The sequence below is a fragment of the Bos javanicus genome, chromosome 12 (genome assembly GCF_032452875.1).
Source record: "Bos javanicus breed banteng chromosome 12, ARS-OSU_banteng_1.0, whole genome shotgun sequence".
In the NCBI taxonomy this organism is placed as follows: Eukaryota; Metazoa; Chordata; class Mammalia; order Artiodactyla; family Bovidae; genus Bos; species Bos javanicus.
Window position 1 is genome coordinate 15,531,900 of NC_083879.1, and position 22,970 is coordinate 15,554,869.

Below are 22,970 nucleotides of genomic sequence, written 5' to 3' on the forward strand. Positions count from 1 at the left end.
CACCTGTCTTGTTTTTCTTGAGGATCAGTTGTTGTAGCCACGCGTTTCGGGAAACAAACTCACTCAGAAGGACAATGCAGATAGTGGAGTGCAGTTTATTACACCGGCGGGCCCAAGGCAGAGTCTCCTCTTAGCCAAGGACCCCGACCAGCATGTGTGAAAATCTTTTATACCCCATGTGTACGTGTCTGAACCCACCACTCCAAATTCCTTGAGACTTACATAAACCAAGGAAAATACAATCCCAATAACCCCATCATCCACGTGCTATGTGCTCATGTGCTCAAACAGTCAAACAATTAGCCAATAATCGGTAAACCCGAGGTTACACTCCGATAGATACAGAAAAATTTATGGCCTCTCTGGAGGAAGGGGTGATTAGTATATGTTTTCTCTTAGGCGATGAGTAACCTAGATACGATCTTCAAGGTTCCCTCTGTCTGGAGGGGGTCTTATCCTTCTGTTGTTGTTTTCATAGGCACTAAACAGAGTTCAGAGTCCATTGGAAAGGTGGCTGAGCATGATCAGCATGAACAGGCCTAAGATGGAGTCCAGGCGCTTTGAATTCCTTCTTCACAGTGACCTTTCACTGAATGAAATCCCACACCCCACTCAGGCCTTTAAGAAGGAAATAGGCTTTCTCCACTCTTCCTTTGTCTGATTCTACCTCCCTCTATTTTGTAGATGCCAAGTTAAGTTTCTTATCTTCCACTTGGTCGGAGTAAAGGGTTATCGTATCTTCTTCCCGTGGTCCATACTTTTATACTCTTTCCTCTGGCCCTGCTTTCTACACTATTCATCACAGTGGACAGAGCAAACCCTTTCAAGCACAGTGCAGCTGTGGAAGGGAATTTCAGGATGCAAACTGAGTACAGTTATAAACGGGGGAAAATATGACATAGTTTAGACACTGGTCAGCAAAGCAAGGCTTAAACGTGAATCACTTTAAGGTATTCCATGCCGTTGTTCCTCTTTTTAATCCAGAGAGCCTCCTTTTTGTAGATGTGTGGTTTTGTCTTGGTCTGTCATGCTTTCTTTCTCCATCATCAGCCACCGTCTTAGTTCTCTCCTCCTTTTAACCCGAGAGAAAGAAATTCTGTCTCGAGTGGCCCCCAAGTCCATCTCTTTTGGTCTTGGCTATAGCTCTGCAGCCTCCTTTCTCGCGGAATTGGGGCAGAATCTGTACTTCTGCCTTTGACCATAAGTGCATTTTTTTTCACCTGATACTGGGCTCAGCCCAGTATCCCCAACAATACAGTCTGTGCCCTGCATTTACGCTTTTTTCCCAACGTCATGAGTTGTCCTAGGTAACTCTGTGGTCTCTTTTACTACATTACTACATTTAAAATACTCAAGGCCCTCTGTATACATTTTAACACACGAGCCTTAAGAAAGGGATACCTTTTGAAAGAGAGTATCTTATTTACTCCCATATTTTAGTGCAGTTGTTGTTGTTGTTTAGTCACTAAGCCGTGTCCAACTCTTTTGTGACCCCCATGAACTGTAGCCCATCAGGCCTCTGTCCATGAGGTTTCCCAGGCAAGAATACTGGAGTGGGTTGCTATTTTCTTCAGTTTTAGTGCAATACCAAGCATCTAATTCATGCTTAATCTATTGAGGAGCTGAATGGATTTCAAGTTTTACTCTCCAGGTATACGTATCACAAAAATTAAGACATTCAATTTAGCTCTTTCTTCTTGACTAGCTCCTAATTTTATTTATTGAAAGACCAATACTGTTGTCAGAGTTACTTCTTGCCTCTAAAGTCTCTGATTATATTTAAGGTATATTTTTAGTCTTAACATCAATAGAAATTAGATTTTATCTCTTTACGTCTCTCTTGTTAAAATACAGAGAATAAGCCTAACTATATGAAGCTGGAATTTGTACATAATTCAGTTGTATGTTTTGATATGCATTTCTCCGTCTTTGAAGTTAGTCTCTCTCTCTCACAGTAATTCTGTTGATGCACAAAAGATTGTGCTCTGACAGCTTTTACGCAGCCTGCTGATGCTTATTGACCAGGTGGGCTGCTGCTGCGGTCTGCATTGTTGTTTAGTCGCTAAGTCATGTCCACCTGTTTTGCAACCCCACAGACTGTAGCCCACCAGGCTCCTCTGTCCATGGGATTCTCCAGGTGAGAATACTGGAGTGGGTTGCCATTTCCTTCTCCAGGGGATCTTCTTGGCCCAGGGATCGAACTCGCATCTCCTTCATTGGCAGGCGAGTTCTTTACCACTGAGCCACCAGGGAAGCCCTACAGTTTATATATATATCTGTCCTCTAACAAGTTTCTGAGGCTTTATCAAGATAAAGTTAATAAAAAAAAAAAATGAAAAGCTTAATCAACGGACATGAATGCAAGCAAATTGCGTGTTTTCAATAAAGAGTTAACTTTTTTACAAATGCACATATGTCTGGATGGTAACACCATTCGTGCCATTGCTTACTTCATTTTACAGAAGAAGCAAGTTCAAGGAGGTCACGGGGTTGGGAGGAGAAAAGGCCACCTGTCACCACCCTTGTTCTTTGGTTTTTACCAAGATTTCCCAAGCTTTTCCTCCCTAGAAAACCTGTTGTCTGATCTCTCTGCCCCTCAGCCTTCTTCCTGCCCTGAAAAACTCTCATTTTGAAAGATATTACCTACCAAATGGCATAGACAGATAAACTCTTTTACTGTATTTTGGGTAATCAAAAACAAAGAGTTGCAAATAGACTTTGTGATCCACATGATATGATTTCAGTGAAGATGGGCTTTGGGGGAGGAAATGGACACATTACATAAAGCTTTAGGGAACAGTGAAAATGGTTTACAGGTGGGCACTAACCTTCCTGGAGCCTTAAAGGTCTGAGGAGCCCTAGGAGCAAAGAAAGCCATAGATACTGAACTACCGCTCTTTGACCTGCTGCCTTGCAATTTAAAATCTAATAGTAGAGGATGGAAAAGAGTACCTGTGTTTCAGAGTGAGCACATTGAATTGATGCCTTCGGGATTTTTGCTTTCTTCACATAGATTGAATATGAAAGGAAAAAGAAAGAAGATGGAAAGCGAGCCCGAGCTGATAAACAACACGTTTTGGACATGCTGTTTTCAGCTTTTGAGAAGCATCAGTATTATAATCTGAAGGACTTGGTGGACATCACAAAACAACCTGTGGTATGTATATGCTCACATTGATCCTTTAAATAGGTTTAAACAGGCTTCATTAACACGGCTTTACTGAAGAGAAGCGTGTTGTGAATTAGTAAGTTCACCTGCACCTGTGCTGGTGCTGGGTCTCGTTCCAGCATGGAAAAGCTGTCTGTGTGCAGTCTTTTTTCTTCCTTCCTTTCCTCCCCTTTTCTTTCTTCCCCTCTCTTCCTTTCTGTTTCTTTTTTAAATCTCAGCTTCATTGTTTTAATTTTAAATACATTTAGTATCAATAGTTCATATGAAGAAGAGGCAGATTTGTCCTCCTTTTGATCTTTGACTGATCCTTGACATTAAGGCTAAAGTCTCTTTGTTTATAGCATTTCTAGTCTTTCATTTGTTCTTCTCCCTCCCTCTAGAAAAGCTCAACTTTAAGAGTCACTGTTTTTTCACAGTGATTGTTTATCCCTGTCTTGTGAACTGTTCTCTGTGGATTTTTTTTTAAATCATCTAGCACTAACATTAGGTCCTTTCAAACTTGAGCTGTAGAGCCTCACAGTGCTCGTTGAGATTATGCTTGGGTTGGCCTAGTCTCCATTTTCAAGGACATTTTTAATAAATTGATGTTTTAGAAAATTTTTGTTCTATAAATAATCATTTTTTAATCACTTCTCCAGACGTTTGTATTAATACCTATCTGAAAATAATCTGTGTTTCTAATCCATTTAAAATGCTGGAAACAAGGAAGGGATCGAAACCCTTTCTCTAGTCTTTGGGTCACATTTCCTTCCATTTAACTTTCTCACACCTAAGCTTAGCAAAGTGGCAGATTGAATTATAGCAGTATTTTACTTACAGGTTTTTAAAACTTAGGTGGAAACCCCTTTATTCTTGTCCTCTTACCCAGTTTCCTTTATCATTTTATCCACCTTGCCAGGATGCCCAAGAATATGTTAATTCTAACTGCTCCATTTATTTGCCTCAGAATATGGAACAAGATAACCAGTTTTGTAAAATATTTTAACATAAATGACTCCATGGTTTGTTTTTTTTTAATGTATTCAAAGCTTCAGGAAATTATTTCTGAAACTTCAGTATTGATGGTGCAGTTTCCCACTTCTGTAGAGATTTCTTTACTGTTACGCTTCATGCTTTCACTTTTTCATTAAGAAAGAAATTTGAATTCCAAAAGACCTAAATACTTTTTCTTTAACCAAAGAGAAGGAAAGTGCTCATGCTGGCAGTATTATCAACTCATCTTAATGACTTCACTCCCTTCAGCATCAAAGCCTTAGAAACAGCATTCCAAGCTAGATTAAAAAATTTGAAATAGAATAATTCATAAGCTAAACTCCATTTCTTCTGCTTTTAATGAAGTTTATCTTTGTATTTTTATATATACATGAAAAGGCTATTCCAGATATTCTGGATGCAAATGACATAGTCTCACAGAATAAAACACACACACAGTTAGATGTGGGAAAGTGTTTGTAGAGGGACATTCAGATAAGTGCTAAGGAAAGCTCTTTCTTTGCCTTAACATGGAATGGCATAATGTTTCTAAAGTTTATTCATTTTGCAGCAGAGAAAAAGGATAACTAGCTTTCTCTCTGTCTTGGCTGTTCAGATAATTTTTATGTGGTGGAACTCAGTGACTCTCTTAACAGAACCTCTTAATTCATGGTCAGTAGGTGGGCTTTAGGAGATCCAGCAACCCCCTGAATATGTACAGAAATGTGTGGATTTTTGGGGGGAGCAGATTTGTAGTTTATGTCAGATTCTCAGAGAGCCTGGGAACCTCAAAGAGCTTGAGAACAACAGATCTAGAAACTGAAATATTTTATAGTAGTTTTATTAATTAGGGACTAAATTGCCTGTAAAGCATTAAGTGTTTGAAGGCAGGTTTGTATATTGTTCACATCCCTAAATATTCATACATTCCACAACACAGTTATGGTAGCAATCCAATAAATATTAGATGAAGTGATTTAAGGAAAAGGAGATGGTGACATCCTTTACCTTTTAGGACCACCATATTTTCCTCGGGTGGATTTTGACAGACCTCCTGTTGTCTGTGGCAGGAGCGGGGTACAAAGAGCTGTCTCAATAAAGCATAGAGTGCCAGAGCTGCAGTTACTCTCGTGTAGAGGAGAGGACAGGACATGGTCACATGGGCTCTAGTCCTGCCGTTTACCTCGGTGGGATCTGGAGAAGTCACGTCGTCGCTAAAACTGAGGGAGCTGGACTGGATAATCATCGTGACCTCTGCCAGCGCTCCGTCTATGATTCTCTCCCTCTCCTGTTCCATCTCCTCTCCATCTCCCACTCACATTCAGACTGAGCTGGCAAAGCCCGTTGACCTAGAAAGTGGCTAGAGCCCAGCTCTCCTCCGTGTAGGTAATTCTCTCTTTTAAAAGGGTGACAGGACGTAAGTCGGTCTGTACTAATGGGCTTCAGTACACACACCCTTACTAATTTGATTTTAGTCTGAGCAGTACCAGGAGAATGAAGGAACCCAGTGTAGCATTAAAGTCAGTGATCCAGGAAGGAGACTTCCTGATGGAAAGAGCACAGGACTGGGAGTAACAGGACCTCAGTTCATGTCCCAGTCCTGCCATTTAGCCAAATAGCCTCAGGTACTTGAATGCATTTAATGGTTTAATACATTATATAATTTAATATTTAATTTACTTGATATATGACATTCTTAATATAAAATTTACTAATATATTCAAGTTAAATGTGTATAATATTATACTTTGTAAATTTGTCTTAAAAATACCTAGTTTATAGGTTCCTTGTAATAATTTTAATGTTTATGAAAGTTGCATTTGTCAACAGCAAAGTATTTTGCTAATATTTATTGTTAGTATTATTAAACAAATTTTTGAGCCCTGTGTAAAAGGGAGGAAAAGAGATCTTCTTGGTGTTGAGTTCTTTAGTCAGTGCATTTAATGACACGCTCTGGTTTTCTGCGGCCCCCAGCGCCTCTCTTGATACCAGATTTCTGACCACGATGTGCTCATTTTAACACGTCCTCTTTGTTATTAGCACTACTACTATATTCTTAAGTTACCATCTGCTTTCTGACCTTTAGGATGTCATTTTTGACATTCTGAGTGCATCTGAAGTATTTTCTTGTTTTTCCAGTTCCTTCCCTTCCAGTCTTCTTCCTAAAAACCTTCACTCCTGCAAGCGAAATTATTGATTAGAGAAACTGCCCTTAAGGGCCAGCCTGTATCCTTCATTCACCAGTGTGTGACTTGCATAAGCAATCAGAGAGTTAAAGTTACTCATTAAGGACAAATAAGCCAATTTTAAAAGGCCAGGCTCTGGTAACTGATAAAAAAAGTCAGAAACACAGCATCCATTTAAAGGAGTGTTTTCATGAATTTTAAATTTTGACTCCCCACCATCCCCCCGCCAAAGTAAAATATCAGAGGAAGCCTATTATTTCTCTGTTGACAGTCTTTGCTCTTTTACCTTAAATGTGTTATGTCAAGTCTTTCTTCATATTTTATTGTATCTGTAAAATAATAGCATAGCAGCATTTCCTTCAGGAATTCAAGCCATTTAAAGCTTTATGTAATTGTTCCCTTTGAAACCCCAGACTGCCAAGACCACTATGAGCCCAAGCACCCTGTTCTCCAGCACAGCACCCCTTGCCCAGGGTTTCTTCAGACATCCATTTCTGTTTAAAGTGTCATCAGAAATCAGCTCTAATTGTAACTGAACCTCTTCATTTTCTTGTGCTCCGCGTCCATTTGATTTCAGGTCAAGATTCAGGGAACTTTATCTTTAATTATTGATGATCCCTTGTAAATCAGCAGTCCCCAATCACGTCGACTCAGTGGACCATTTGCCTTTAAATTCAGAGCGTGTAATTGAACAGTTTGCATGCTTTTATAAAGTAAGTTCACATCAACAAGAAAAATGAGGCAAAGATTTGCATGGCTTTGATTTTGAAGCAGCTTGGTATCCCTAAGCTTAAGTTGCCCAGAGCTAAATAATGCTCAACAGGCCGTTGCTCGTTTGCTCAAAATAGGCTTTTAATAAAGCCAGTGCAGCAATAAGGTAATGTTAACCTGATCCTCAGAGCTTGTTTCCAGACAGGCCTGAATAGAAATAAGTGGAATTTGGCATCAGTAAGATACAAGAAGACAACGTTTTTTAAAGGGAAAAAGTGGCTAAAGAATTTGATATACTTAGCATTTCTCCTGTCAAAAAATAAAAGTTTATTTACAAGCATATGTTGTTATAGACCTGTCAGTTGGCTGGGACTTGTTCAGCTGCAAGAAAAGAAAACTGAGCTCAAACTAGCTTAAGTAAAAATACAGTGTATTGGCTCCTGTAGCTGAGAAGTTCAGGAATGCATCTTGCTTTAGACATGGCTGGATCCAGCTGCTAATACTATTTAGTTAGCCCAGTTCCTCCCCACCCCTCCCTATCTCTCCTCATCATTATGTCTTTCCTGGGTGTTGTCTTTCTGCTCGGGCAGAATCTAGCTGTGTGGTAGACAAAGTGGCCTCCTGAAGCACTTCACAGCCAGCAGCCTCAAAGCATACGGAGAATGTCTGCCCTGATTATTCCAGCAGAAGCTCAGGGAAGATCTTAATTGCCGCGCCAGGGGTTGGATGTTCATTCCTGAACCAAGAGGATAGGGTAGGACCGTCCATCGGCCAGGCCCATTGCCTCTCGCACCCTTGCGCCACACTACTTGGCTCGGAAATAGCACCCGCTGAGCCGTGGTCATTTGCTGTTACCTCAGATTTAGTCTGTTGAAAACAGAACTCTTGATTTCTACATCCCTCCAACCCCAACCCCCCAGACTGCCCCACTGCAGTAACAACACCGAGCCCCAAGTTGCTCAAGCCGGAAGTGTACTACTCCTCTTTTCTCTTCATGACGTCTGTGTCGCATACTATGATACATACGTATCCTACCTCTCTGGCTCGGAATCTTAAAAGGTGAAAGTAATCTTAGGGACAGTTCAGTCATAGTCCTAGAGCAGGAGTTGCCTAGTGGCCTGAGCCCAGGTCTTACTGCATCGCCTCTTCTGTTCAGACACGTGTATATCCAAAGACAAACTCAAAAAATGCTTTTCTGACAATGGGAACCCCTTTTTAATGACAGGAGGGGGGAGCTAATTTCTCTCTCAGACTGCTTTGAAAATGTCTGTATTATTAAGAATCGTCTCACTAGTCTCAGCCATACACATGGAAAATGGAATCTAAGCTCTGTGCTAGCTCATTCAGTTCCTGACCCAAGTAAAAACAGGGCATTTTTTTTTTCCTCAGAAGCCAACACAACATTGTAAAGCAATTGTCCTCCAATTTAAAAAAAAAAAAAAAAACCTGTTTTTTTGAAGTTCAGTGTTTAAAGTTCATTCCCAAAATGAACTGCTAAATAAGTGTTTTTATTATATGTCTTGTTCTGACATAGGCTTTTCCTTTTTTACATGATTCCTTTTCTCTTTTTTCCCCCGAATCTTTATCATTTCCTTTCTATTCACATATTTCCTTTCAGTTCTCTCTTCATTTTTTCTATAACTGGAAGTTTTTAATTTCAAATGGTATTACCAAAACTAAAAAGACCACCAGTTGCCCAGCAAAGCATATTAACTAGTGACAGCCCTTTGTGAGACTTCCATTTTAAAAAATAATTATTTGTAGCTGCTGGTTAATTCAGTAGGTTAGAGTGTAGTGCTAAAAAATAATTATTTGCTATCTTGTTAATTTGAGCCTTACTTAAAAGTTTTAGAGTATGAAATGTCCTATTAAAATAAATTATTAACTATGTTGAATATAAATGGATAAAATTTAAATGCATTTATAAAATTTTAATGCTTTCCTTATGAAGAGAAGGTTCTAATAACTAATAGATTTACTACCAAGTTTATTATGAAATGGCAACATTTTCTCTTTTAATTTATCCTATGATTTGTCTCAGCCTTTTTATTTTATTTTTTTACCTAATTCTGAATGAGGTAAAATTGGGGGGTCAATTTGTTAGTATAACCAGTCATTATTTTATATGAAATACTACGTAGATAAAAGCAGTATCTGACATAGGCTCCCAGTAAGCAAAATTGGGCATTATCTACATACAAAATCTAGAGTTTTTAATTAAGCAGTAGGCCATACAATTTGTGTTTATTCTGGAAATGTCATTACCCATAAAATCTCCTTCTCTACCTTTCCAGTCCCATTTGATTTTAAAATAAAATGAATAAAGGTAAGAGGTAAAAAATAAATGTTTAAGCTCATTAGCTGCCTCCTCCTGGTTTCTTGATCCCTAAAGCAAGTCCCTAGAGCAAACTGGAAAGCCAGACTTGTTTCAGGCGTGCCGTCTTGTGGGAATTATCTTGGGGAAGAAGTCGTTTTCTGTGTGTTGGTCTCTACCTAAGAGCAGACATTACCCTGTGGGCTTAGATAAGTGTCTGAAGCTTCTGATCTCTCTAGCTCAGCAGGGGAATTGATCCCAGAGGCTACACCTGTTGGCAGAAAACCTTACGGTGCCTGCCTGGCTGGCCACCTCCAGTTCTGTGTTGCAACAGAGTGTTCCTTCTAGAATGTGCCAAGACGGATATTCTAATTCCATCATATTTTCCAGCCTGTATGGACTGATCCAAAGAGCTTGCCACTGTTAATTGGAAATTTTACTTTACCCAGGGTAATTTGGTAATAAAAACTGGTGTTATCTTAATTTGTTGTCAGCTAGAGAGGTCTTTTTTTCCTCATCAATTTAAAACCTTGTTTTCAGTACAATTGTGTTTTTTTTTTTAAGTTACAGTTCAGTGGATTTTCATATATTCACATAGTTGTACAACCACTGCCACAACCAATTTTAGAACATTTTAGTCACCCCTCAAAGAAACTCTGTACCTGTTAACAATTTCTCCTGTGCACCCACCCCCTCCCCAGCCCTAGCAAACCACTGATCCCCGCTATGTCTCTAAAGATTTGCCTGGTCTGGACATTTTCCTATGAGTGGGATTGTATGATATGTGGTCTCTTATGACTGACTTCTTTGATTTAGGCATAATGTCTTCTCAAGTTTCATCCATGTTGTATCACGTATCAGTATTTTCTTTTTTTATTGCCAGATATATACCATTATATGAGTATACAGCGATTTGTTTATCCATTCACCCACAGATAGTTGTTTCGTCTTTTTGGCTACTGTAATAAGGCTGATATGAACATTATGTACAAGTTATTGTGATTTCCCTTGCGAGTTGAACTGCTGGGTCACATGGTAACTCCGTTTAACTGAGGAACTGCCCGATTGTCATCAGTTTTTTTTTAATCCTTAGGCAGCAAGCGCTTTTATATACTGTTGCATTAGAGTAAAACTTTACTGTCTATTCTATATATATTAAGGGTGAATAATGCCTCATCATCTAGCTAATTTTCTAAAAATTGTCTGTGGTAAAATAAATACCTAAAGACTCTCTTGCTTGCCATTTAATTTCTAGCATTGTTTCCAGATGGACTAATAATGACTATGTCAATTGACATCTTCTTATTCTTTGTACAGTCTAAACTACACGTCAGTCAGTAACCAACACAACATTGTGAAGCAGTTTTCCTCCAATTAAAAAATAAAAATAGCTAAACTACTCATCACACCAAATGCAGTTAGTTTCTGTAGTTCTAAATGTGAGAATTCATATTTATATTTCAGTAGGAATTTTTTTCATCTTTATCTAGTTTTGAATATCTTTTGATTGTATTTTTCTAATTAACGTTTTTAACATTAACTATATGTATATATGTATGTTTCTTTCTCCCCCAGTTGGTAGCCATAATATCCGAGCCTTGGAATACTTTGCAGTATTCCAAGGTTAAGTTATGTTTAGCATACAAATAAACTAATACAATTTAGAAAGCATGTCTTTAAACATACTTAAAATTCAAAGTTGGCCCAAAGGTAGTAAACTTTATCTGAAATATGTAAGCATGTGAGTCACTTGCCACCGCTGGACAGATGAAGTGTTACTGAAAGTAAGATGATTTACCAGCATATAGATGTTAATGCAGCAATAAATTTCTTATTTTAGAGTTTGGACTAAGTGGGGAGGGCTGTGGAGTGGGTAGGGTTTATGGCTTGACCATTTCATTACCCGTCATCTCTGTACTCCTTAGAGTTTTTACAAAGGGAGGAATGCAGCCTGTGGGACCCTGAGAGGAAAACGGCAGAGACTAGTATAAAAACAGAGACGAAACCAGCAGGAAAGGGGGAGAAAAATGCTGAGATGGCCCAGGTTCCAGAGAAGCCCTCAGCACCGCCTTCCCTCCCTCGTTCAGGGTTTTCTCTAAAAGAGGGAGAACATAGGTTGCCTTTGTTCACAGCTTATGCATAGTATGTAGTTTGTTTAATTTTTTTTTTAATGAAAGAATGCTGTGCCTTGGAGCCACTGACCTCTTCATCAGTACGACCTCTGTTCTGTCAGCCTTGCTTACAGGAGTCACAGTCAATCATACAAAATCACATAAATATGAAGTGATACTTTGAAATGATCACAGAACTGATCATGGATGCCCTTGCCACTGGGTCAGTGTATAAAAAGCGTATAAGCAGTTTCCCTTTGGTGACTGTTAACCAGTGCCATCTTTTGGTGTAGATTTATGTAATACACATTCACTCCAGCCTTTGGGGACTGTTTTGTGATGAGAAGTCTAGTAAGGTAGTATCTTTATCTTACCTAAAAGCATTATTATTTGGTGATCAGCTCTCTGTCAAAGATATATGTTTTTGTTTTTTTTTAAATCAACTTTTAGGAATTAGGTATAATTAATTCATTATTATCTGTGGTAATGCTTAACACTAAATTTTATAATGAAACAGATAAATCCTCCATTTGCAGTAGAGGAAAAGATGATATGAAAAATGGCAAGGGTGGAAGGTGATAAGGAGAGTGAAGAAGAGAAGCTAAAGTAGGCTACCGTGACTAGGTGTGTGCCTTGTGACTAGGTTTGTCTTAATCTTGGGGGAGAAATCAGGAATTTGATGTGTGAATTTCCAGCCTTTTGGCCACCACAGTTTTGTCTTGATCCACAAATGCACAGCACATCCTCCTCAGTAGACTTCTGGGCTCCAGAATGTGCCTTGCCTTCCCTTGCAAGGAGGCTGTAATGTTCTCTCCCTTTTTTCTCTGCATTCAGACTTGCTGTAAATACGCCCCCACACATTCTCTTTGATGAAGACTTGCTGGACTTGAGCCAGTTTATTATTTCAGCTCTTGTTCCGCCAAACTGCCCATAGTGGGTAGTGAGAAATCTTTCCAGTCCTATGTGACATAAAGGTGATCTTCTCAGTTCTAGATTCCTTTGTTTAAAATACAAGTGGTTAGGCCAAAGATTAAATTGCAGAATCAGTGTTTAGGGCTATTTAATGCTAAGAGGAGAACTAGTCCCCCTTGGTCTCCACACAGAATTGCCGTTTAGTTCAAATGATCAAATATCCCTCCTCAAAGAACCTAGCATCTTGGCTCCAGCCCCTCTCCAGTGCTCCCATGATGTCCTACATATGTGTCCTTGTTCCTGGGCTTCTGTTTTACTTTATGGTTGCCTGCTCACATGCCCTTGCTTCCCCCGTACACACCCGGATCTTAAGCTGTGAACTCTGAGGACGAAAACAGACTGTGTGCCACTCAGCCTGGTGCTCAGATCAATCTAAGTGTGAAGATGCACATGTTTTTAAAAGGGAAGTCCGATTACCAATTAATCTTCTGTCCTGCTAAAACCTTTAAAAATTTCCACCCCAGTTAGCTTTGTCTCAATAGTGTTTTAGCACCACAATACAAATGTTAGTAGTAAATTCAGATTCAGGTAATACAGTTTTACCAATTTTTATTTCTCAAACAGGGTCATTGCTGTATGTGGTAGTGAGACGAGAAAGGACAACAGAGCTAGCAGAGTTTATTCCCTTGGGCCGTCTAAGTGATCTCCCCCAACAACCACCACCCCGCTGCAAGAGCTAAACCCTCCTCGCCCCTCTCTTAACTCTGAAGCATACCCGATTCATTCAGCATTCGTGTGCCCCGTGCCTCTGACGTGCACTCAGGCCCTGCGGTGGCCGCACAGGGTTTGATGGGAGAGACAGGCGTGCACACAGAGAGCTCTGATGCTGTGAGGGCTCTCCCTGGAAGTTCACACCACATGAAGTGTAGATCTGAGAGGTGGGACCGTTGGAGAAGTTTCCTTCAAGAAAGTGACATTTGCACCAAGTCTAAAAGGATGAGGAGTTCTGATCTGAAGGAAGAGGATAAGCCTTACAGGGAAAGCAAAGGGTGGGGAACAAGAGCGTGCAGGCACAGAAATGGCCAGTGCCCGGCCAGGAGGTACTAGAGGATGAGGCCAAAGGGAAAAGACAGACCTGGGTGAATGCCTGCAGGAGAGTTTGGAATTTAACCTGAAGGCCAAAGGGGAAGTCAGAGAAAAGTTTAAACAGAGAAATGACATAATCTCCCCGTTCTTTCCTTGTGTCCGTCCTTCTAGGGTTTTCTGACCTTGTTTTTCTCTACTGTCACTGCTACTCTCTCTGCTAATGCTAATGCCAAGTTAACTCAACTGGTTCTAGTCGAGTGGTCTTAGGTTTGGGATTTGGAACATTGTCAAACTTCCGAAGTTTGCCCCTTCTCCCACCCCAGAAGAGAATTCTGTACCATGACCCTAATCCCATCTTGTTAACTGACAAATTAATGGACCCCTGACTATGTCTTGGCATTCTTGTTAAAAAAAGAAAAAAAAAAAAAAAGAGTGACATCTTTATATTAAAAAAAAAAATACTCCTTAACTTTATTATACTAATGCAATAAAATGAGAGTGAAGGCAACTGACTTTGTACACTTAAGACACTCAGTATTTTGTGTTTAGCCCTCTCTAGGCTTTTCATCTTCTGTGCCCGGGTTATGTACACGGGCATGGTAGGCTTGAGGAGAAGACAGTGTCTGTCTGGCAGCCACAGTGCTCCTGGCACTGCTGTCTTCATTTTTGAGCCTGCACTGTGTCCCCAGTTGTATGCTTGTTTGCACCCAGGGTCTAGCTATTCGCACAATAAACCATTCTTTGGAATTTTACAAAGAAATCATTCATGGCACCCAAACTGAAAACCGAAGCCCATCCCATCATTTTCCATTTATGAATCCTGTTTAACTAGAAAGTCATTTATGAACAGTGTCCCATGTTTTCTATGCAATCTGAAGTAGCAGATGGCAGGCATGCATATTACCTGGTTGTCTGAAGCCTACTTCAGTAACTCGCTGACTCATTTACACGGGTCCCTCGTTGGAGCCAGCTACAGAAGGCGTGGGAAGCAGGCAGGCAGGCAGGCCTCCTCCTGGGGAAACCCAGGCCTCCACCGATTCATTGCTGCCACCTGCTGGGGTGGGGAAGCCGCTCAAGTGAGAGCTGAGCCATCCGGGCCGTTTGAGAGACCTGTATGTAGTTCCAGTGCTAACCAGGGACCCCTAAATAAAAGTTGAAACTGTAGAGCAGTGCACCGGTCAGTGTAAGGTGGTGTTCGGTGGTGTTCGATGGTGTCGGTTAACACACACTCTCCAGCAACCGTGAGGCTCAGAAAACTAAATAACACTGCAAAGACCCAAGATCCCAGAGCGTTAGAGCCAGAAGAAGCTTTTGAGCACTTGCTGTGGACTTCAGTTCAGTCAGGCTCCAGGGGGCTTGTGAAATGCAGTTTCCCAAGCCTGGTGCCAGAGATTTAATGGACTTGACCTACAGCAGGGTTTAGTTCACAGGCCCCCATGAAGTTCTGATGCAGGTAGTCTAGCATCACACTTGAGAAAGGCACCGCCTTCAACATAATCAAGCCATTATCAGCCATTTTTTAAAATTAGTGCCTCATTTCCATAAATTAAAAAATTTACATCCTATTACATCTTCCATCAATGGGATGAGTCACTGTAATGTACCTGTAACTTGTTCTATGAAGCATACACACAAAAATTCTTGTTTGGCTCATTGGTTGTGTAGGGGGGCGGGTGGGATTTGTTTTAAATGTTTAACTTTTCTCTCTTCCCCAAGAAGGAAGTACTGTAATTTGTATTGGTTTATAGTGAAATGTTTTTTCACCTTGGGCATTGGCAAGCAAAGGTGGGGTTTGATACTACATTTTTCATAGCCATCATTTCCATGCCTCTAGTGATCATTGGAGAAGGAAATGGCAACCCACTCCAGTGTTCTTGCCTGGAGAATCCCAGGGACTGGGGAGCCTGGTGAGCTGCCATCTATGGGGTCACATAGAGTCGGACATGACTGAAGCGACTTAGCAGCAGCTGTGATCATTTGGGTAATACCTGAATTTTCAGGTGCCTGAAATACCATGATTCAAAGTTCTGACCTCTGTCATTTCTCACCTCTATCCTTTGGTGGACCCAAGCCCAAGAAAACTGCAGCCCTCGGGGTTTTTAACATATCTTGTTCTCCCTTCCTCTGTCTAGGCAACCTTGGCCACATGATACAAACAATATTAAACATACATAATGACTTATCTTATTACACAAGAAAAGCAAGTGGCCCAATAGCAAATTTGAGAACTCACCTTAGAACTGAGAATTCTGGGTGCCTGTCATGTGCTTGCTTCATAGAAAAATAACATATGCTCCTGCTTCTAAAATGACTGTTTCCTATCCAAGAATAACCCTGTCTGACTGTGAACTCAGTGATACCATGGAACTCGGGAGCTCATTACACTTGGTATACTGTGTAAATTAAGTACCAGCAAATGTATTTCCTTCTAGATTCTCTTTCCTTCTTTTTTTTTTTAGTTCTCAAGGGCTGCTGGCATTCAGGACTTCCAAGCCCTTTAATGCAAATAATCATATTTAGTGCAGATATCATGTATTGTATGCAGATAATCAAAAAGGCAGTTTATTGAAATTCTTTACAGAGAAATCTAATGGGGCTTTCAGAATCATAATTTTTGTTACTTGTAAATGTAGTTTGGTGTATCATTTTATTTTATATTTTGTTTCTTGCCTTCTTTATCTCATCTGTCAAGGTTATTTTGGTTCTGTTTTTCAGTCGTACCTGAAGGACATCTTAAAGGAAATTGGTGTTCAAAATGTAAAAGGGATCCACAAAAACACATGGGAACTGAAGCCAGAATACAGACATTATCAAGTAGAAGAAAAAAGTGATTAAGAACATGCGAAGCCCGCCTAACAGAACTAAAGGATGATAAACTGAGAAGACAGCCTTGATACGTGAATCCTTGAGCACTATCTATTATAGGGGGTAAATGACTGGTACTTTAATTTCTCTAGGTAAATTTTTTAAACAATAATTCTTGTAAAGTTGCTTAAATGATTTTTGAGGCAAAAGAACACCTTTATTTATATACTTGTATTAAACCAGATTATTCATGATGGGGTGGGGAGTTGAAAGGTTTTTCTTTTTAAATATTAACTTTAAAATGTAAAATTAGGAAGTGTTTTCTAAATGAGGACTCCCTGTCTTTTCGTGAAGAGTTGAAGTGATATAGATCCAAAGTGACTGGCACAGCAGGAAAAAAAAGTAGGCAACTACAGAAACTCTGAAAAGGAACTAAAGAAAAGTTTCTTATTCTGAAATTGTCAAAGAGCAAGGCTGTCTTTTTTTTTTTTTAAAACAGGTGGTTGTGTCTCATATTTGCACATATTAATGAAAGTATAGCATTTGGGTGTGTACTAAGGTAGCAGTTTGTTTTGTTTTGTTTTTTCTTTTTCAACACAGCAGTTTTCATCATAGCATACTTAACCCTAGTGACAGCGACATGAGAAGTGGAAAACGTCGTGGTCACTTCTTTCTTTCCTGTTTTCTTCTTTTAAAATAATTAGAAATTAAATGCTTTTCCAATTCGGGATGTACATCCCCCCTCATAAGCTTCTCAAAGATGTTTACTGCACACTCAGCGAGCCTGTGTTGACTAGTGTGTGACAAAGGCTGTTTACCACTAAAGGAGGGTTGTAGGGGTAAGGTTGATGTGTACAGACAAACAGGTTAATGCCAGCTCCTGGGGAATGAAAGTGTTTCTTTTGTCTTTCTTTTTAATTAGTTTTAAATAAAAACAATACCTGTCCATGGTATTACGTAGCACAAAATGTTATTATATATCAGGCAATCCAAAAGCATACCCACGAATAAGATCACCAAAACGAAAGAAGATTTAGCAAACTAAACACAATTAAGAATTTATTTTTACTTGTTAATTTTATCAGCTGTTTCTGTATGCTTACAACCAAGAAGCAGCAAATGCCAAAATTGTTTAATGTTATGTAATTAAAACAAATCATGGAAATAATCTGTCCACTGAGATAAATATTTTCCTGTATTATTTGATTTTTTAGCAGCGGAATGCTGAAGCTGAGTACCAGTGCACTAGATTTTTTGTCCTGGAATTCACAGTGAAATAAAACTAAGGAAGGTTGTCCCCTCCCCTCTCCCACCTCCAGTTGTCTTATCCTGCCTTATTTTGCTGTAGTAACCAAACAGTGTATCTCCATTACCTTCCTTTTTTTTTTTTAAGGTGTTTTTTGTTTGTTTTTGATGTGGGCCATTTTTTAAGTCTTTACTGAATTTGTTATAGTATAGCTTCTGTTTTATGTTTTGGTTTTTTGACTGCAAGGCATGTGGGATCTTAGGTCCCGAGTCAGGGATCGAACCCACACCCCCTGCATTGGAGCTGTAACCACTGCACCACCAGGGACATCCCTACATTACCTTTCAGTTCCCAGTTGCTTCAGGTTCAGTGTAAGCAAGCAGATGGGTAATGGTGTGACATATCTGTACATAGCTGAGGATTCTGGGCACCTGTTATTTGCTTTGTTCAGAGTATATGCTGCTACTGCTGCTGCTAAGTCGCTCCAGTCGTGTCCGACTCTGTGCGACCACAGAGACGGCAGCCCACCAGGCTCCCAGTCCCTGGGATTCTCCAGGCAAGAACACTGGAGTGGGTTGCCATTCTTCCCCCAGACCTTGTCTTCTTGGGTGTATGACACTGCTCTGAAACAGATCTGTGTCTCCTCTACCCCTGCCTTTTGTTTTGGTAGTGACAGCACCTGCCAGAACTTGCTGCTGGTAGAGTTGCCAGGGCAACTTTGTCTCATCTAAAGCTGTGCTTCGGTTATTTTCTGCCAGCTTGGTTCTTAAGCTTGTTTTAGTTACCTGGTACCTTATCACACTGACAGTATCTTATCTCTTAAATATTTATTATCTATTCAGTAGAATAGGTGGTAGACTGGTGCCATTCCTGATTAATTTCTTGAAATTGCTTTCTCATTTATACAAAAAGACAGTTGTTGGTCAAGAAGGAGATTCTCTCTTCCACCTAGGTTCCCTTTTTCTTTTATTTCAGGACCCTCTTGCTCTGATAAACATGGTTTTGGCAGCCAAAAATCCTAAACCCTTATAACCACTGTGAGATGGCAAGAGAGGAAGGCTGATGAGGGAGATATACACCGGGTAAGATGTCCCATCGTAAGACAACAGGATCAGATCAGTCGCTCAGTCGTGTCCGACTCTTTGTGACCCCATGAATCGCAGCACGCCAGGCCTCCCTGTCCATCACCAACTCCCGGGGTTCACTCAGACTCACGTCCATCGAGTAAGTGATGCCATCCAGCCATCTCATCCTCTGTCGTCCCCTTCTCCTCCTGCCCCCAATCCCTCCCAGCATCAGAGTCTTTTCCAATGAGTCAACTCTTCGAATGAGGTGGCCAAAGTACTGGAGTTTCAGCTTTAGCGTCATTCCCTCCAAAGAAATCCCAGGGCTGATCTCCTTCAGAATGGACTGGTTGGATCTCCTTGCAGTTCAAGGGACTCTCAAGAGTCTTCTCCAACACCACAGTTCAAAAGCATCAATTCTTCGGCGCTCAGCCTTCTTCACAGTCCAACTCTCACATCCATACATGACCACTGGAAGAACCATAGCCTTGACTAGACGAACCTTTGTTGGTAAAGTAACGTCTCTGCTTTTGAATATGCTGTCTAGGTTGGTCATAACTTTTCTTCCAAGGAGTAAGCGTCTTTTAATTTCATGGCTGCAGTCACCATCTGCAGTGATTTTGGAGCCCAGAAAAATAAAGTCTGACACTGTTTCCACTGTTTCCCCATCTATTTTCCATGAAGTGGTGGGACCAGATGCCATGATCTTCGTTTTCTGAATGTTGAGCTTTAAGCCAACTTTTTCACTCTCCACTTTCACTTTCATCAAGAGGCTTTTGAGTTCCTCTTCACTTTCTGCCATAAGGGTGGTGTCACCTGCATATCTGAGGTTATTGATATTTCTCCCGGCAATCTTGATTCCAGCTTGTGTTTCTTCCAGTCCAGCATTTCTCATGATGTACTCCGCATATAAGTTAAATAAACAGGGTGACAATATATAGCCTTGACGAACTCCTTTTCCTATTTGGAACCAGTCTGTTGTTCCATGTCCAGTTCTAACTGTTGCTTCCTGACCTGCATACAAATTTCTCAAGAGGCAGGTCAGGTGGTCTGGTATTCCCATCTCTTGAAGAAGACAACAGGAAGGCCATATGTAATCAGTGAGATTGTTAAACTCAACCAGTGCACACACTTTGGGGATATTTTAACTGACAAAATGTAGTAAGATTGTGGTTGCTTGGCATTGGAAAGATTTGAAATCACATGTTACCAGTAGCATCCAAAGTGATATATCTTTAAAAAGTGAGCCAGTTTAGCGCTATGGTATCAGAAGCAGCTCTCCTGGATTTCAGCAAAGGTGCAGTTGTTCCTGATGGTCTGTGATCACATTTTCTTTGAAGTCCTTTTCATCACCATTGGTACACATTAATGAAAATAAGAGGAAACAGTGCCTGGCAATGTATCAAATGCTGTAAAATGCTGTCTCGTTTAAAGAATTAGTGCTGAGAAGTAGATAATGTCCATTTTATAGAACCATTTGCTGCCCGACATATTATCATGAGTACCAGTCCTTCTTTAGGAGAATTCTGCCCTTTTGGGATAAAGTGAATGCTAGAGTATACCTTCCCAGAAGCCCATGAGCCTCACTCCCCCTCGTCTCACCTCCAAACCAGGAAAAAGGCGATCAAAGTGGCGACCAGTGGTCTTTGACATCCCCTGCCTGAATCCAGACACCCAGCCCTTCCTGACCCACAGAACACGGTTACATCATCTCCTTTAAAGTCAGGCTCCTGTTGCTAACTTATAATCCCTGTTACACTTCAAGCACCCACGTAGGGTGTGCAGCGTTAGAGTGGACTCCTCGAGCTCCATGGGCGTCCAGGATGAAGTGGAATGTGACGGGAGGACACTAGCTGTGGCACCAGCTGAAAGGTAGCTGCCTTCGTTCAGACTTCACTTGCTGAAAGCTCGCCATTCATCTCACTGTATTGGCCATTTTCCATGGCATTTGTGTGATGGTCCAAGAGGTGACAAGCTGAGTATCTTTTTGGTTCGGTTTTCATTGCTTTGACATTTCAGCGCATGCTCCTAAGCCTAATATCTTTTTCATAGTATGTAAGAGGAGGGGTCAGAGATCACTTTGCAGCATTACTCTTCTTCTCATACTCCCATGCTTGCTTCTTTCTACTTCCTTTCCTTTGAGCAGGTGCCACCATTGATTATACAGTAGCATGATGTAACACCCGACAGACTGACGGTATAAGTCTATGATGGTTTATCATAAGAAAATTTACAGTTTCTCTCTGATTTTGTTAGAAATCATCTAAATTAGAAGAGGACTTTTTCAATGCTGTAGCTTCCACTTTAAACTGTTTACTGAACTCTTGTTGTGTGCCAGACACTCTGCTAGGCATTTGACTCCTGTGACTCGTGTAATCCTCACAACAGCCCTACAAAATGCAGTTCGGGAGACCCAGTTCCATCCCTGGATCGGGAAGATTCCCTGGAGGAGGGCATGACAACCCAGTCCAGTATTTTTGCCTGGAGAATCCCACGGACAGGGAGCCTGGTGGGCTACTGTCTATGGGTTGCAAAGAGTGGGACACGACTGAGCGACTAACACTCTCACTTTCTTTCAACTCATGTAATCCTGACAACAACCCTACAACGTGTGTGTGTGCGTGTGCTAAGTTGCTTCAGTCCCAACCAACTTTTAATGAATTGTGTGTTAGAGGTTTGAGGTCCCAATCATTTGTCACCACTGCAAATGCTAATCAATAAAGAAGATAGGAGTTAGAAATAAACAGGGTCAAATGACTCCTTTCTGAAGCCCAGTTACTCCTAGTTGGCCTGGGAGGCCTCCCTAAGAGCTGAGGCTGGAGTAGAGCTTTCTGTATTTATCCTTTTCCTCACTTTGTGATGACTGGCCGCCACTAGTGGAGAAGGCAATGGCACCCCACTCCAGTGCTCTTGCCTGGAAAATCCCACGGGCAGAGGAGCCTGGTGGGCTGCAGTCCATGGGGTCGCTGAGGGTCGGACACGACTGAGCGACTTCACTTTCACTTTTCACTTTCATTCATTGGAGAAGGAAATGGCAACCCACTCCAGTGTTCTTGCCTGGAGAATCCCAGGGACGAGGGAGCCTGGTGGGCTGCCGTCTATGGGGTCGCACAGAGTTGGACACGACTGAAGCGACTTAGCAGCAGCAGCCACCACTAGTGGGTGTTTGGCCTGGCTTACCGTTTGCAGCTGAAAAATCTGGAGTGGCTGGAAGAAGACATGCAAATGGCCAACAGGTACATGAAAAAATACTCAGCATCACTACTCATCAGGGAAATGGAAATCAAAACCAGAATGAGCTATCACCTCGCACCTGCTAGAATGGCTGTCCTGAAGAAAGGCAAGAGATAAGAAGTGTTGGTGAGAGTGTGGAGAAAAGGGACCTCTTGTGCATTGTTGGTAGAATATACACTGGTTCAGCCCTTATGGGAAACAATACTGAGGTTCCTCAGAAAGTTAAAAATAGAACTACTGTATGATCTAGAAATCCCACTTCTGGGTGTGTATATACCCAAAGGAAATGAAAACAGGAGTTCAAAGAAATATGCGCACTCCCATGTTTATTGCAACATGATTCCCAACAGCCAAGAGATGGCAACAGCGTAAGTGGCCATCAGTGGATGAATGGATAGAGAAGATACAGTATACGTATGTTATGCAGTGGGATATTATTCAGCCATGAGAAGAAAGAAATCCTGCCATTTTCAGCGTGGATGGACCATGAGAGCATTGTGCTAAATAAGTCAGAGAAAGACAAATGGTGCATGCTGTCACATACCTGTGGAAGGTAAAAAGGCTAAACTAGTAAAAACAGAAAAGTGTTTTCCAGACGTTAAGGAGGGGATAGGAGAGATGTTGCTGAAGGACACAAACTTGGAACTAGTAGTAAATAAGTCCTGAGGAGCACAATGAGTAAAGACGACACTGCTGTGTTATTAGCAGTAGTCATCAAACCTGCTCAGAGACTAGATCTCACTTAAACCACAACAGAAGTCATTACGTTACAGAAAAGTTCACTACACTTCATTGGCAATTATATCACAGTATATAAATTATCAAATCATGTTGTATTCCTTGACAGTGTTTCTGTATCAGATATATTTCAATTAAAAATAGTAAAGTCAAAACACCTGAGATTTCCAGAGGCAAGCACAGCCTATCATGCTCGCCCATGAACAGTGAATATTGGGACTCAAGAACAGAGAATGGAAACAGGATGAAGACAGCTGTCTCTGAGCTGTCTGTCGGCACTGTTAAGGAATCTTTGTTAATTCAGTGGAAATAGAAAAGGTGAGCTTTGCAAAAGTCACGTGTGATGGGATGCTAGGCGTCCAAAAGAGTTCTCAAATGAATCCCTTCCTTAAGTCAGCCTACTGCGCAGTTCCCCCTCTAGA

At 40.9% G+C, this 22,970-nt stretch overlaps 1 protein-coding gene across 2 annotated transcripts in view; it reads left to right on the top strand.

Moving 5' to 3' along the window:
* GTF2F2 (general transcription factor IIF subunit 2) overlaps positions 1-17,580 on the top strand; it is a 140,519-nt gene extending 122,939 nt beyond the window's left edge. Inside the window, exons 7-8 of one of the 2 annotated variants that reach the window (XM_061434545.1) lie at positions 3,014-3,157; positions 16,177-17,580. In XM_061434545.1, coding sequence (XP_061290529.1) covers positions 3,014-3,157; positions 16,177-16,296 — 264 coding nt within the window. In that variant the 3' untranslated portion in view covers positions 16,297-17,580. Of the gene's footprint in view, positions 1-3,013; positions 3,158-9,591; positions 10,584-16,176 lie in introns of those variants that run through there. The other variant, XM_061434544.1, reaches the window with a different exon arrangement.
* The last annotated feature ends 5,390 nt before the right edge of the window (positions 17,581-22,970 follow it).